This window comes from Podarcis melisellensis (genome assembly GCF_964234715.1).
Source record: "Podarcis melisellensis genome assembly, chromosome: 9".
NCBI classification, from domain to species: domain Eukaryota; kingdom Metazoa; phylum Chordata; class Lepidosauria; order Squamata; family Lacertidae; genus Podarcis; species Podarcis melisellensis.
The window spans coordinates 35,189,943-35,207,290 of NC_138541.1; the positions used below are offsets into that span (position 1 = coordinate 35,189,943).

The following is a 17,348-nucleotide window of genomic DNA, read 5'->3' on the forward strand; positions in this document are numbered from 1 at the left end:
AAGCCAATCGCGGCGGAGGGTTTCATTCCCGGCAGCGCTAACCCGAGAGCGGATCAGCTCGCCGCTCTTTGCTTAGAGAACGCAACACGTGCGGCCTCCTCCAATCACAGCTCTCGTCATTCCCCTTGTTTAGTGAAGGGTCCTGATGAAGCGCCTGCTCTGTGCCAATCGCAGCTCTTGCTAGAAAGAGCTGGTGTCTCTTGAAACGTGTGATGTAGTGAAAGATCAGTGTGGGAACGTATGACGCTAGGGCAATTTTCAGAGGGAGTCTTATTATTATATGCCTGTTAATATCTGCTTATTATTATATGTCTATTGTAGCAAAGCAACAAAGAATTTTGGGACACCTTAAAGGCTAACATATATGTCATACCTGGACTGTTCATCTGTTCTGTCAGCCTACCTATGTTAACACTGGTACTGCCAACACATCCTTGTCAATTGTCACTGTAAGTCTTTTGCTTTTATATAACTATTACCTACCTGTTTTTTTGCATATTCTCTCCATGTCTTGTCCTCCCTTCCCTGCCCTAAACTGTAAGTACTGTCAGTGGCGTAGCGTGGGTTGTCAGCACCTGGGGCAAGGCAAGTAATTTGCGCCCCCTAACCCGTGGATTTGCGTCCCCTAACCCTAACCCCCAGATGTTGCACCTGGTGCGACTGGCCCCCCTGCACCCCCCACGCTACGCCACTGAGTACTGTACTGTATATACTTCATTCACCTGATGGATTCTGACCTATAAAAGTTGATGTACCAGTAGCGTGTTGCAGCCATTTTAAGCACATGGCTTCCCTGAAAGAATCATTGGAACTGTATTTTGTTAAGGGTGTTGTAAATTTTGACTTGTGAGGGGAAAAGTATAGTTCTCAGGATTCTCGGGGGGGGGGGCATGTATATGGTGTAGATGTGGCACATCTATACTCAAAGCCAGCCCAATTTAATTCAGTGAGACTTGCTACCAGGTAACTGGGATTGAGAGCGCAGCCTTGGTGTTTTAATGTGCCAAAAGCCTTTTCATTGTTTTTGCTTGCTTCGGTCTGCATTAATCCTTTTTAGTGGGATAAATTAGAACAAAAGACTGAAATTGGTTTTTAGTTACCTACCAGTAGCTTATTTTGCACTGATCAAGCCTTAGTTCTTTAATCGTGGCATTAGTAAGAATATATTATAGAATTAATATTATATGATAATCTATCAGAACCACATGCATACTGTACTTATATAAGACTGCTTCCTGATACCCCCATGCCTATAAATGTTTTGTTATGAGTGTGTTTTATATACCAAAATGTAAATAAAAGTGTATTCAAACCAATTTATTAAACTATTGGCATCTAAAATTGCTCCATGGGAAAAAAATATTTGCTCCTGGATTTTGAAATCTTTTAGTGGACCAGCTCACATTGTTATATTATTATACCTGCATTGTGAAACCAAGAACAAGAATGTAGCATTTAAAACGCAAGATTTTAACATGAATTGCCTTAATCAAATTTGCAGGCTGCTATGCATACTTCCTCCTATGTTTCAATTTGGACTGTCATTATTATAGCAAATGGGTTCATCATGAAATATGCTTTTTCACCCAAAAATGTCACCTGAAAATTCTTTAACAAAAGAACCTTAATGTTTCTTTGACATTATAGGCTTTGTGATGTGAGGTACATTTTGGGGAGAACCAAAGAGACAACTACAGTTTGGAGCAAGCTTTATAAGTTGACTAATGCATGAAAGATGCAGTTGCTTTATTTGGGAACCTGATACAGTATTAGTAGCTGTGCTATCTGAGCACATTTGCCTCTACTAACTTCTGCTTGTGTATTTTTTTTTATAAAATATTTTTTAAAAACACCATACAGTATGTCTCTAATGCTCTCCCATCCAAAAGAAATGAAATCCTGTATTTCTGTGCCTTAAGCTTATCATCAGAAGTGTGGTGTGCATAATGCACTCCAAATGAGCTCAGAGGGAATAGGGTCTTGGAGCACCAGTAAAATTGCCTTCCCTTATTTTTAGCTAGTGTATCATTCCATTCAACAGCCTCATCCATATGGCACTAACAGTGTAACCATGGAGTAAGTTGCTATGGAAAAACTACTCGCTTGCCACTGTGGGTAGAGAAGGGAATGTCCTTGTGCAACCTCAATAGCAAGAATCTATATCTCCCCATCTACACACCACAGAGAGTTAGCTTCAGGGTCTCCAGAGCTTTACATGCTCCATCCTTGCCTCCACTCCATGTGTTTAATAACCATTTGTTTGCGCTCTGCCAGATTACATGTCATGAAGTAGTTCCTTTTGCATTAGTTGCTTACAATATTTTCATTTCGGATTTCCTCTTAAAAAACAACAACACTTCCGCCATGCAGGCCTTGTGATAAAGAGGGAAAGGAACGTGTGTTATTGCACTGAACGTGACTCTCCAACAAAGCTTGGAACTAATCTTACACATAGTGTTCAAATTTGTTTTATTTATTTAGAAACATTATAAACCACTTAATCAAAATACCTCTAATCTGTTCTGCATATTAACACTATAGCATAATTATAAATAATACACAGATACAAATCAGCAAAATTTGAAATCAAATATTTAATACAGATCTGGATAGGGCCATTTAAATAAATAAATAATAGTCTAATCAGGGTATCTGCCTAATGTTAGCAGTCAGGGAATTCCAAAGCGTAGCTGTTGCCATACTGAACGATCAGCTTCTAACAAATGTGGAACAATTATCATAGCGGCATTTGTAAAAAGTGCAAGCTCTGTAGATCAAAGCTATTGAAGTGACACATAATGGGGCAAGGCAATCCTTTTAGGCAACTGATTCTAAACTATTCAGGGTTTTAAATACTAATAGTGAAACCCTGAATTTGATCTGGTAGCCAATTGGCAGGCTGGGAATATCTTTTGAGCCGAGGTATAATATGCGGGTAGCATCTCCTGTCAGCAATCAGGCTGCAGCATTTTTCACTAACTACCATTTCTGCGGCAAATGCAAGTCTCAGATACATTGCAATAATCCAATACTGAAGCTGCCAATTAAAATAATTTTAAAAAATCATAATTTATCAATTTATAAAGTGATAGTACCACTTCACAGGGATGTGGAATGAAATTCTACCCTCTGTGCTTTATTTTTTTCACAGCCAAATTTCCGTTTCATAAGTTCATTGGAAACAATGAATGGATGCCAAATGCAAATACAATATTATGCAAACTTGGCAGTTTCAAAGTTTTTAGCTGTGCTTAATAGATACATGTAAAATAAGCATACTAAATTATATCCAGTGCAAACTGAACATTTTCAAATGCTTATTTCCAGTTCAAAATTTTCTAGAAAACTCTCATCCTTACAGCTCAAAAACAGTAACAACACTGTACATCTTACTAGAAAAGTTTTAACCTTTTTTTTTTTTTAACCTTATGAGCTGCCATTTCTCTTTAAAGCTTTTCTAAACTCTGAATAACCAGATAGTTGGGCATGATAACCCCAAATGCATAACAGTTCTGGAACATTATCAAGTGGGTTTAAGGGCAGCTAGATAGACCCATGAGCCCAAGAGAATGGGGGTACCTTACTCTATGTTTAAAATATGCTATCCTCAAACTCTCCTGCAAGGATGCATTTTCCTGGAGATGGGAGGAGGAGACTAGAAGTCTAAAAAATGCTGGTGACAGCTTATGAAATCCTAAGGCACAGGCTGTGTATTCCTTACCGACTTAAAATGCAGGCAGTTTATTTTTCTCAATTCAAATTGAAACTGGTTTGGGGGGAAAACACATCAAAACACAGTATTTCATTTTTTTAAAAAAAAAACAAACACTACAGGGCAGATACGGACTGTGGCTAATGTTGTGTGTATACCACTTCCCAAACAAAGAGTGAGAATATACTGGATGCAAAGTTAATGGGAAGGTGCACAGAGCCACTGCCCAGGGGAGCTGGTTTGCAAGAAAACACAACACCCTGTTGTACAATGAGGTCTCTGAGCTGTAGGATCCTCTGCCTACGGACACCTGACTGGTATCAACTTTGTTATCAGATGAAAGAAGTTTTATTCTTCTGTAATTTTATTATAGGGGTATTTAACCTTTTTTTGGAAGGATGGCTGCATTCACCCTTGGCCAACTCTCAGGGGACCAAATGCCAGCAGTGAAGGTGGGCCAAAGTCAGTGTGGTCATCTGACACTCTCATGTGCACACACACAGAGGACGGGGACACACACACACACAGAGGACACAAATAGGCAAGCACACAGCCTCCCTTCTTAACGGATCAGTGAAGAACAGCTAATGGGGTAACTGCATCCTCTACTAATCAAATGATCATTTGATGACCAGGGAGGGGAGAATTTGTATCCCAATCAAGGTGCCAGCCCCATTATTCTAGCCACTTTTTCTTTAGTCACCACTGCCATAATCTGTGGACTTGGCGGTGGCAGGGGTGGGGTGGGAGCTGGATCAGGCTCCTCAAATTTAATGGACAATTTTCCTGATTATTTTTGCTATGTGTCTTGTTTAGTCTTGATTTGTGGCTATCTGATTTTAATATTTTATTAATCTCTTGTAGATTCAGTGTTAAGGAACTGTTGTTGTTTTTAAAAAATTGGTTAGTTGCCTTGGAAAATCCTGCCCACCAATCCGACACAAACGATCGTTTATGAGGTGATGCTAAGTTTTGCATCTGTACTCTATAAAAAGTTATTCCTGAGTAATATATTCAGAGTTGAATTAAACACATTGCAGACTATAAAGGCACTTGATTGTGATGTGTGTGTTGTTGTTTTTACAGAATTTCCTCAATTTTTCATTTTATTTTAAAACTTTTTTGAGTCGTGGACATATGATTCAGCATAGATGCAAGGCACAAGAGTGAATGATTTCATCTTTTGCCATAACGTATGCAACCACAGTGAAAATACAAAAGTTCTAGTGAATCTTCATTTGAAATAAAAACATCAAGGTATTCAAACTTTTTTAAAAAGAAAACTTCAGAGGGGGCAATCCTATACTGGAATTATGTTGGCTGAGGACCTTTAGGATTTGGCAGAAAAACCAGGGCACCAGTGCCATACCAGGTGCATTGCTGGCAAGACAACTACACTGGTGGAACACTTGGCCAGTAGAGCTGTTCTACCAGTAATGATCTTAATAATCATCATAAATTGATTACCCACCCTAAGGTCACAGGATGGGTTACAGCAATTAACACACAATATTAAAGAAAATTTAGAACAACTTTCAGTCACAGAAAAAGCTTGAGACCAAATATACATATATATACCGGCTGTCAAAAGCCAGGGTAAAAAAAGCTTGTCATCCGTATTCACCAAAAATGCGAAAAGAAAATACCAGGTGCACCTCTGTGGCAAGGGAGTTCCACAGCTTAGGGGCTGCCACAGAGAATACCCTGTCCTGGGCTGCTGCCACCTGCATTTCTGAGGGTGGTAGAACAACCAAGAGGATCCCTTCTGCTGATATTAACACTTGAGAGAGTATGCAGGAGAGAAGGAGGCCTTTTGGGTAGTTGGGGCCTGAGTTATTTAAAGACTAACATGAGCACCTTGAATTGGGCCCAGAAATGAACTGGCAACCAGTGCAGCTATTTTAAAAATGGGGATTAGGTAAGATCTGTCTTTTCAGGATTCAGCTTCAGTTTACTGGCCAAATGCAGCCCACCACTGCCTTCAGATTCAGATGGAACAGAGAGAGAGCGAACTGGATGGTTCCGCCTATTGATGACATTTCATTCCAATCACCTGCTCCTAGAGGCTTCATATAAATGTGAATTGGCATAGGGTACAAGATGGAACCCTGCAGAGCATGACAGGACAATCCCAGGACACTGAAGAGTAGTCTTCCATGACTTTCCAGAAATGGCCCTGGAGGTAGCAGTGGAACCACTGAAACACAGTGCCCCCAACCTCCATCTTCCTAAAAGGCTCCAGTAGAATACCATAATCAGCAGTATTGACAGCTGTCAAGAGATCAAGGAGAACGAAGAGGGTCACATTTGCCCTCCCCCCATCTCTTTCCTAACAAATTTAATCAACTAGAGTGACCAAGGCAGTTTTGGTGCCATGACTAAGCCTGAAGCCAAACTGGAACGGATCCAAGTACAGTCATACCTCGGGTTACAGACGCTTCAGGTTGCGCGTTTTCGGGTTGCGCACCACACTGAACCCGGAAGTACCAGAATGGGTTACATCTGGGTTTCGGCGCTCGCGCATGCACAGAAACACTAAATCGTGCTTTGCACATGCACAGAAGTGCCAAATCGTGATCCGTGCGTGTGCAGACATGGTGCTGCGGGTTGTGAACACTGCGGGTTGCAAAAGTGCCTCCCACACAGATCACGTTCGCAACCTGAGCGTCCACTGTAATCAGTGAGGCAAAAACCTTGATGGGACCACCAGTCATGTCAGCTGGAAAATCTTCCAGAGCATTTAGGACTCCATCAGTTTCCAAAGGCAGACCAACTCAGTGGGTCCCTCACCCTTGCAGAATAGCTGCATTCAGCCCAATAGCTGCATTCAGCTCTGAATTACCAGAGAATGGTCTGTCCATGACAAGAGACTCACAGTGGGCCCTCCAATCAGCAAAATATTACTAATCCGCTCTATGACAATGACAAGACCGAGGGCATGTCCAGCCACATAGGTTGGGGCATTGATGTACTGAGACAGCTCCATGGTTGACATGGAGACAACAAAGCCCCAAGCCAGCCCATATGAGGCAGCTTCGGCATGGATACTGAAATCCTCAAACGCTATTTTGAAGGGGTTCTCCAACACTGCACCCGAGGCTTCTGCTGCCAACTTGGTTAGGGAAGTTGTAGAGCAGCACGGTGGAGGGCACACTAGCAACATCGTAGTTCTGTAGGTACAACACCACGAACCATCCTGTAGATCAGTCTGCTGGTGAAGGTGATTGAATTCTTATGGACAATTAAAGCTCCCATGTGCTGCTTCACCCTCTCTCATCTAGAATGGTGCTGCGCCAAGAACCCAGGTGGACACAGCTGGGCAAGCATAGGGTCTAGCCCATCATCCCAAGGTCTCAGTTATACATGCCAAACCTGCTCCCTCATTCACAATCAGATTGCAGATCATCAGTGTTTTATTCCGGGAAGCCCTGGCATTGAGCAACACTAAACAGGGTTAAGATGTGGATGGGATACAGGAGAAGTGCACACTGATGACAAATCCTATGCCCCACTCCCACCCCCCAAGCAAGGCCACACTCCAGCCCCTGATTGGGCACAGGAAATTTCCCTCCCACTGACTTGCATTAGGTGTGGAAAATATGTTGGAAAAAACTGTCCCATGTTGACAGCAGCCACACCCCTACCGCCCTGATAGAACATAAGATAGATGTAACTCAGCACCCTATCACACCACACCAACATCAACAAGTAAATTGTTACTCAGATGATATAGCATGGGGCTACATTGCCTTAGGTTGTGCATGCACAGAGCTCAGGAGGGAAAAGCTTGGTGATGGGAAACAAGGGGAAAGGGCATTTTGCATGGGAAAAGGAGCACTTTACATAGTAATCTGATAATTTACTTTCCCCCACCTGAGCCCTTTGTGAGGTAAACAGTTGCTCCTTTCAGGCAATTCAAATTAGGAAAACAGCAGAGAGGAAAAAGCTGAAAAGCCCTCTCCCAGGACTGCTGCTTCAATCTGTCTTTGAGTACCTCCCTCCCCAGATGTGACTTCTGTTATGAAAAAAATATATTTTTGGGGGGGGGGGAGATCTGATTATGAAACTTCCACATCACACACAGTCCATTTGGGAGGGCTTTAGTTATGAAGGAAACTGGGTTGCTTTGCGTCACTGCATCTCTTACCTCAAAGGGCTGCTGTGAAGATAAAGTTAAAGAATTCCAGTTCCGTTACCTGAGCAACTGGTTAGGGAAAAATGGGATCAAATAAATAAATATTTTAAAAAACCCTGCTGTAATAGGACTTTAAAGGTATGTAGTTTTGGCAATACAACTATGTTTTGTTGTTGTTTTTTGTGTATTGCTAATCTACTGTACAATAAATTAACATGTGGTATTTACAGTGCAATCCTATGGGTTTTTATACCCTAGAATGTGTGGACAGGACTGCATCCTTATTTGTTTAAGCTATTGAAAGTATTTTTATTTACAAAGGGTCTGTTGGTAATATATTATCAGTATTTCAAAAAAAAAAAGATTTAATGAGATTTAAAGTAACATTATCCCCTCTCCTACTACACTGTATTAGGAAGGAGATTACATTTGATAGTTGACAGTTTTGCTGCTGCCACTAGATGGCCTTGTTTCCATGTAGCATTCAAGATTTCCATATTTTCAAAGAAGTGTTTCTTTCTTATTCTGCATCTTTATGAATATCTACATAAAAAGAAATGAGAATTTGTCAACATTTATGGAATACTGAAAACATTTATCTTGGTTTGTTTGCTTATAATATCTTTACATAATTTGCAGTTGTTTCCTCCAAATCTCTCAGTAAGATATTCTGTAGGTAAGAAAATGTCAAATTTTACAGACTAATCAGTATTAACAATTCTGTCTGAAGTTGTTGCCAAAAAAAACACACCACCAGAAGAATTAACAGTAAAGACAAAGCTTTGGAAGTCATTTCCCAGCTATATGGCATATGGAATTTTTTTAAATGGAAAGCACACAACCATCTCCCTTTTATGCAATCTTCCATTTACAAATTCAGAATGTTACTGAATGGGAAAACAGGAAAATTCTAAAATGTCTCCACACTTCTAAACTCATTAATTGCAAAGGCTCTTCCCCTACACGACATAAAAGGCCTTCATGCAAACCATTGCGCTTGGACTTACATATGAGAGTGCTTAAAGAGCAATTCTAAGTAGGGTAGATGGGAGGGAACTGAACTGGCAGATGTTATGCTATTTCCAAAGCTGTGATGGCTTATGCTGTTTAGAGAAACTGGTGGTGATGTTTTTTTTTTCTTTTCTTCATACCACTTTTTCATTTGCTAAATTCACCCCATTGGTTTTGATTGGTGCAGGTGGGGGGAATGAACTATGTTCAATTAGGAAGAGATGGCTGCATGGGCGTAGCCAGGATTTGGGGGGGCAGGCCTTTTGTTAGGGGGCACAGAACCTCAGTTTTCTATGTATTTTTATTGATTTAGGGGGGTAAGCTTCCTCTCCATGCCCCCCTGGCTACGCCCATGGATGGCTGCTGTGATGGCTTCAGACTCTTTCAGTTGCTGTCAATGGGCTGCCCAGTGCAGCTGCTTGCTGAATAGCTGGGTTTTCAAGGCCTCCAGCAGGTGGGGTGATGCAACCTACCTGCAGGGTCCCAGCTGCTCCTCCCCTCTATGTACCCAGCAACAGGGACTTTAATTTCGTCTCTTCAATCCCTGCTCAATATGAGCAGTTCAAAGAAACCTATGCCACCTCCATGTTTGCACAGTTAATGGGTGCAATCCTGGGTTTCTTGGGGGGAATTGAGGGTCTTTGGATCCAGTGGTGGAGAGCCAGTGTGGTGTAGTGGTTAAGAGCGGTAGTCTCGAAATCTGGGGAAGCGGGTTCACTTCCCCGCTCCTCCACATGCAGCTGCTGGGTGACCTTGGTATAGTCACACTTCTTTCAAGTCTCTCAGCCCCACTCACCTCACAGAGTGTTTGTTGTGGGGGAGGAAGCGAAAGGAGAATGTTAAGGAGTGAGACTCCTTAAAGGGAGTGAAAGGCGGTATATCAAATCCAAACTCTTCTTCTTCTCTTCTTCATGATCCCTAGGCTGCCTCTGACACGACACTGTCCCTAGAATGCCCCATTTCAGAGCCTACCAACTGTGGAAACACCACTGACAGTAAATTATAACTGCTGAATTATCCGTAGTTGTACTGAGGGTTTGCAGGCACGGATGCCTCATCATCAGAGCTCCTCTCCCCTGGCAGAGGGGTATTTCTGCAGCATCTTAACCCCTTCCAACCAACAGATCTGAGGTTAGGAGTGCTCTGTTAATTATCTTTTGACTAGTTCTTTCGTCCTACATGCTTACCTCACTCAGTAACAACCACGTAGCAGAACTAGAATGGATGGATAAACGAAGAGCTCTTATATTTCCTAAGCTTGGGTTGACGATGCCATCTGCTATTCCATTTTTGAATGTGCCTATATGTGAATGAAAACATTGTTTTTGGTATATGTTGTAATAAACCTATTTTCCCAGAATAGTAAAAAATAAAAAATAAAAATCTTATTTTATATTACATCAAATAAGGTACAAAGTTAAATAAATGAATATTGCATTTTTAAAAAACATCTTAATGAGACATCACTGAAGTGGGCATACTATCATATTAAAGTAGAACCTTGGTGCATATCTTTGTGATGTTAAAACTGTGCAATGAAAACCTGTGACTTTTGTTTCCAATTCATAATCCTGCATAGCAGTTTGTAAAAAGGTGTTATTTCCTTGCTGTAGGTTGTAGCCAATGGTGGCTTTGCCTTTGTGGAAAGTGCTTTGGCGCATGCAATTTTCAACAATTGGGACATCCAAGTTTCAACAATCCCCTCAACCCCAATAGGCTCTTTGCATCCCTGCTCCTCAGCAAACCTACTATTGAGGGTGGAGGGACCTTCCAGAACAGAATGATATTAGACACAGAACAGAAGGTTACAGGGTGGAGCAGGTATCAGAGAAAATCAGATGCCCCTAATTTATGCTGTCACAATCTCTTTCGACTAAGGCAAAGTCACGACTAGATGCAATTTTCAGTCCCCCAATGATAGCCTTTTACAGGCTGGGATGAGGCCACACCCTTTATTTGATAAGACAATGTTCTTTACCTTAGGTGCAGCCTACAGCCAGACATGCTAAGGACACTGATAGGAGAACAGACCATTAAGGTTAGAAGTCAGACTGAAGCAATGTGCACGCTTGCACAATAATGCAAACTTGACATGACTTTGTCATGCAGACCAGATTTGGCTATGCAATAATTGAGCTGAAATTCTGTCTCTGCCATGCAGTCACTGGGTGGCAGGGCAGTAGCAATCACACATCAAGCCCCTTTAATGCTCCAACACTAAACACAATCTTGCTACCCCTTTCTTCTCTCTTGTGTTGTGTTGCTTTCTTGAGACATCCAACCTTTTATATCCCCTGTCCCTCCCTCTCTCCCTCCCTCCCTTCTCTCCTTCCTTATCTCCATGTCTTTGCCCCATTTCTCCTTTCTGTCTTCCTGCTCTGATGGGCTGTTTTTGTTCTCCACCCTTAGCCCTACTCCCCAGCTGCTAATACCTCTTTATTGAATGGGGTAATGTAGTTTTGGCTACATAAGCACAATCACATTCTAATCGGTATTAAAATAAATGATTTCGACTTTCTCATGCAACATTGTCGTGAAAGGAGTACAACTTTTGGATCCCACCCCCTAAATTATTGCAAAACTTTAAGCTGTGCTGCAGTTTAGAAGAATATAAAAACCAAGCTGAAACCATCTTAGAATATTTTTTTTACCTATTTGAAAATATCCATCCTGAGTTTTTACGGTTTTAAAATTCCCTGAATTGCCTCCTGCAGACTGTATGTCTATCTCCTGTAACAAATAAAAAGAAAGAAAATCCTAACTAGTTTTCCAAGAGGAAAGCCAACCCTTTTGCAAATCTCTCCAGCCAATAGCGCTAACCATGTGATAACCTATGATATCCAACTAATCAATTCCAGTTTCAAATTAGTTTGTAACAACTATGTATGCAGTTAACATATTTTAACTTTCCCTGGGCGAAGTTATTCACTATATACTGTCACATACTCTTTTCAGTGTTTTCCTTCTCTCAGTTTTTACATGTTTAAGGACAATTTTCAAATCAGAGAAATCGGTGGAATTCCAATAATTAATCAAGGGATTCTTAGTTGCATAAAAGTTTTGGCTGACAGCTTACCTTCCCATATTCATTTATACTATACCAGTATGTTCACTATTGTTTCAAAGCACAATGTACTAAACCCAGAGATTTGCTTTTCTTCCAAGCTCTGGTGAGTACATTTCTGGCAACCATCAGTAAACTGCCTATCAATTTGCAATATGTTGCATAAGCTGGGTTCTCAGTTGTGTACAACGCAACAGAACCACTGAACACTTCCTGGGCCAATTACCTCAGTTGACTACAGCAGTATAGGCAACATGTGGTCTTCCAAACATTTCTGGGCCTCCACTCCCATCATCCCTGAGCATTGGTCATGCCACTTGAGGCTGACAGGAGTTAGGAATGTAGGAAGCAGCAATTGGTCCATCTAGCTCAATAGTGTCTACACTGACTGTAATTGCCTCTCCAGGATTTCAGGCAGGAGTATCTCCCAACCTTGCCTGGAGATGCCATCGGGGATTGAACCGGGAACCTTCTGCTTGCAAGGCAAGTGCTTTATCACTGAGCTATGGCTTTTCCCCAAGTTGGATTCCAAAAGCACCTGCAGGGTCACAGGTCGCCCATCCCTGGGTTACAACAAATACAGTGGTATTTGGTTTGGTATTTCGGGTTACATACGCATCAGGTTACAGACTCCGCTAACCCAGAAATAGTACCTTGGGTTAAGAACTTTGCTTCAGGATGAGAACAGAAATCATGCTCCGGCAGCGGGAGGCCCCATTAGCTAAAGTGGTGCTTCAGGTTAAGAACAGTTTCAGGTTAAGAACAGACCTCCGGAATAAATTAAGTACTTAACCCGAGGTACCACTGTAAAAGATTGCTAGTCAAAAGATCTGCAGGAGGAAATTTTACAAGGCAGGGCCAACTTCTGTTTCTCCCCCTCTTTTTTAGCTGATCAAACACACAAGGTGCTATCAGAGCAATATACCAATATATAGAAGAGAATTTATTAAAATGTAAGTGCCTGTGCCTTGTAAGACTGGTCCTCAAAGACTGCTCTCTGCTCCAATAACTGATTGTCTTTTTTAATTATTATTTTGCACTATGGCAGCCATGGTTTTCAGTCAAAGTTGACTTCTGCAGTGCTGCCAAAGGCCATGGCAGTCAGACACATTCTGCCACCACATGCTGAAGTCAGATCAGAAGCAGTGCCAGGATGAGATAAAATGGAAGAGTTGCTTATCTCTGAGTAGAATTTTGACAAAACTGTCCCGTCTGAGGTTGAGATGGTAACATCCTGACAGGTTATGACTGCTGGCCAGGAATATTAAGGAAAGAGCAAGACTTCTCCCTAATATTAATAATAAGATTTGAAATGCTTTATATCTATGTGAGAGCTGAGATACTTACAGCATTGGGTAAAACTTCTACAGTAGCATCAACTATTATATCTCCTGGATGTTCGACATTTCCGCTTTTAAAAAGGTACCTGCAAAACACATTATTGGGGCAAATTTAATAATGCATTAAATATTTAACTTATAGTTATTTTATGCCAGATCTTCCATTTAATGTTCTCTGGGAATATTTTTCAGATGGAAGAAAGAGTATAAACAGACTGAGGGTGGAAGATACATGGCAGATAACACTCTGCCAGTGCATTGTATTCTTCTTTAAAAATACAAATAAGGTACAGAGAACTGTAAATTCAATCAGAGGAGTGATGGGCTACAGTGCTTACTTCTTTCTCCATCAAAGATGTTTTTCTCAAATAGGGATAGTTGAATGAGTCAATTTCAGGTTCTCAGACTTAAGTTAAGTTCTCCACATTTCCACATCAGCTTGTTTTTAAAAAATTGTTTTAATCCTGAAAGTGTATCAAAATTGGAGTGCAAATTTCTCCTAACAGACACGTTTCAATGCAATTTTTGCATAATATACACATTTTGCAAGCAACTCCAACTAATACAATGATTTTTTGTATATTCTTTTCTTTTTTATTATTATTTATACCCCACCCATCTGGCTTTCACTATCTGGTTTTCACTAGCATATGCATCATTAAGCACACTTTGCCTACAATATGTATTTTTTTTACTCATTATTTGGTTCGATAAATTAATTGCAAAATTCAGAAAAATGCAAATTTCAAAGGATGAGTGTGTCTTGGTTTGCATATTGTTTCAGGAAATGCAAAATAGGTAGATTAGACTGTAAATGCAAATTGAGCCGAATTTCTCCCCCATCCCAATGTCCAGCTTTTTCACCCATGGGAGAGATTAAAGAGCTTGGGGAGAGCAATTTGGATGAGAAACAAATTAGAGGAAATGTTCCTGCATCATAATACCTACCTTTCTATTTTTATTGGCTGCCAAAAGCTGAACAGAATATAATCTCCAGCCACAGGAGCAAAAGCCCAGAAAAATTCTATTCCTTTATAAGCTTTTTCTAGGGTAAAGTGCTGGAATACTTTTAGACTTGTAGTCACATCTGCAGCTGGGTTGACATGTGCTGTAAGTAATGGATTTTTGCCAAAATCTCTATCCTGTAAGACATAAATGTATATTTTTATATAAAGAGAGTGAAATACAAAGTTATCAACAAAATGAACGGCAAAGACAAACCATAATCTTTATACTTTAAATGTGCTGTAAATTATAGTCATGGATGCATCACTGAACATTTTGCAAATAAAATCAGTGGCAGTCATTGATGAGGTGTAAACTATAACTCTTTTCAAACAACCAGTGCAATAACAGGGTATTCATGTAGGAGAGGAGTAAGATCCAGGTATCAACATACAGTGATACCTGGGTTAAGTACTTAATTCATTCCGGAGGTCCGTTCTTAACCTGAAACTGTTCTTAACCTGAAGCACCACTTTCGCTAATGGGGCCTCCTGCCGCCGCTGTGCTGCAATTTCTATTCTCATCCTGAAGCAAAGTTCTTAACCTGAGGTACTATTTCTGGATTAGCGGAGTCTGTAACCTGAAGCGTATGTAACCCGAGGTACCACTATACATGCATTTACTAGACTGCTATGGTGAACCTCAGGTGCAGAAAGAAAGCCACATGTCCTATTTCGTATGGGACAGTCCTTTATTTAAAAGGCTGTCTGGATAGTTTTCTATCTGAATGAACACCTGGTGCAAATCTGTTATAAAAATATAGAACCATAAGAAGACATAGCAGAAGCCTTAGAGCTGCCCATCAACAGTTAGCAGACTGGGCAGGTGTACAAGCATGCAGCTCTGGATGGCTCTCACAGTGGAATGGAATGTGCTACCACAGCCTAACTGAAAAAAGTTACACTGAGTGTTGCAGAGCCAGCCCTACCATCTGGCAGAGTGAGATGGCTACCTCGGGCAGCTGATTTGGGGAGTATGAAAGAGCAGCTAATTCCAAGTTACTTAATATAGTGTTGTAATTTTGTTCCAAAAGAGGAGGTGCATGTGAGATTTTTTTGCCTCCAGTTCCAAAATAACATAGCCACTCTTGATTATTGTGCACCTTGACTTTGGACAAATGTGGTGCTCCAACTCAAGAAGCAAAATGTTTTGGGCCAGCCCTGAGAACGAAATGTGATGCTATGATCTCGCTCCCATTCCATGCATGTCACACATATATAGATCATCTAAACAAATATTTACCGGTACATTTTATGCACCATTTTTGGAAAAAAACTTTGCCTGTGTGCAGACGAGCCCAAAATTTCAGCCACTTTGCAGGGTGGGGTATAAAAACAGGAGGTATTCATTCATCTCTAAAGAAGAAACAGTGACCCATAAATCTATGACCATTAGGGATGGGCAAACTGCACTCAGCTGCTTAGCCCTAAAATTAATTGAGCTTCTCAGGTTGAACAATCAACCATTCAATTATATATATTTTTTAAATTTCCAAACCATCTTTCATCTAGATGGTTCCTGGGCAGTGTTCAACACCCTTTAGGAAGGGTGTTCCATGGTGGTGGTGCTACCACAGGAAAGTCAAAATCTTGAACACTTGAGTAGCAAAATTCCTCCCTACCCTCCCTACCAATTTCATCTACCCCACTTCCTCCGGAAAATAATTATTACCTTGGGCAAGGCCAGTGGCGTAGCGTGGGTTGTCAGCACCCGGGGCAAGGCAAGTAATTTGCACCCCCTAACCCATGGATTTGCGCCCCCTAACCCTAACCCCCAGATGTTGTGCCCGGTGCAGCCGCCCCCCCTGCACCCCCCACACTACGCCACTGGGCAAGGCAGGACAATGGGTGGGAGAGACAGAAGGCTAGGGCAGCCAGTTCAGAGCAAACTCTCAAACTATAAAACACATGCAGCTATTGATTGTTGGGCCAGACCCATAATCCCCTGCTGGAAATGTCAGCTCTGTGTAGCTCTGAAAATACCCTGTAAGGCTACTTCTTGGCTGCATGGAGCTGTAACTTGCAGCTGTGGGGCATGGAAGTGGCAAGCCCCACTTTCTTCAGCTGTAAGCTAAAGAGGGGTGAGGTAACATCCAAGCAGGTGTACTTGCATTCTTGAGCACTCCAACCATGAATAATCCCCCAATCATTAACGGCAATTGGAGACTGTGATTTGTTTTGCTAGCAGACACCATGCAGGGCAGGGGACTAGTCTTGGCCTCTGTGCATTGCTTCCACAAAGTCTCTAGCACTTTATTTGCCTTCTCTTTGAACTCGGTGACGGTTGTATTTCTACACTATTGACACCATGGTGTTGAGAAAGAAGCAAATGACTAATAGAACTTACCTTCAATTTCTGTATTTTCCCAGCCAAAGAAGAATGAATTCCCACATGCTGAAAGAGAGATGGCCTATAACGGATGCGCAAATAGGTCTTTTGGCGTTCACAATGTTTCTGAAAACGAAACCATTTCATGTAAAACAACAGAAGGAGGCAACCACATTCAGCTGCATGTCAGTTTCTCTACATATTTATAATTTTCTATTGCAAACTATATTCCGTCACAGGTGAACAAACCACCTATACTTTGTTATGCTTGTGGTACTGAACTGACTGTGGACACTGCTTTTTTTGGGGGGGGGGGATGTTCTCACATTACCAACTCAGCAAGATCATTGTCCCTCTGCTTTTGTTGCTTGCTGCATTTGCACAGTGTTCACACTTAAGAGGGGGACAGGGATGTCTTCACTCAACATGTAGATGGGACAAGGAACTGAAGCAAGTAGAGACTAGTGAGAGAGGGCTCTAAAGAAATGTCACAGTGCCTAAAGCCTGTTTTACTGGAAGTGCTGCAACCCTAAGGAAGCAATGAGAGCTAAGACACAGTAGCCAGGGGTGGGATGGGATAAACATCAAAGAAATATCATACATGTATCAATTTAAACTAACCACCCAATTCTTTGGTTGTAGGCTTCTAGTTAACTTTCAAGGTATTTGTTGAAAAAGACTACACACAAACTCAATTCAAGTTTAGTATTTATGTGCCAACAATGAATAAGGGAAAGAGTAAGATTTTTTAAA

The 17,348-nt window shown here is 41.3% G+C and overlaps 1 protein-coding gene across 2 annotated transcripts in view; it reads right to left on the minus strand.

The window, feature by feature from the left end:
* Nucleotides 1-8,185: 8,185 nt before the first annotated feature.
* The window catches only part of MGAT4D (MGAT4 family member D), a 39,515-nt gene continuing 30,352 nt past the window's right edge, over nt 8,186-17,348 (minus strand). Inside the window, exons 10-15 of one of the 2 annotated variants that reach the window (XM_081926098.1) lie at nt 16,614-16,721; nt 14,211-14,404; nt 13,270-13,348; nt 11,510-11,615; nt 10,046-10,158; nt 8,186-8,390 (exon numbers count right to left, since the gene is read on the minus strand). In XM_081926098.1, the coding sequence (XP_081782224.1) occupies nt 8,349-8,390; nt 10,046-10,158; nt 11,510-11,615; nt 13,270-13,348; nt 14,211-14,404; nt 16,614-16,721 (642 nt within the window). In that variant the 3' untranslated portion in view covers nt 8,186-8,348. The remainder of the gene's footprint in view (nt 8,391-10,045; nt 10,159-11,509; nt 11,616-13,269; nt 13,349-14,210; nt 14,405-16,613; nt 16,722-17,348) is intronic. The other variant, XM_081926099.1, reaches the window with a different exon arrangement.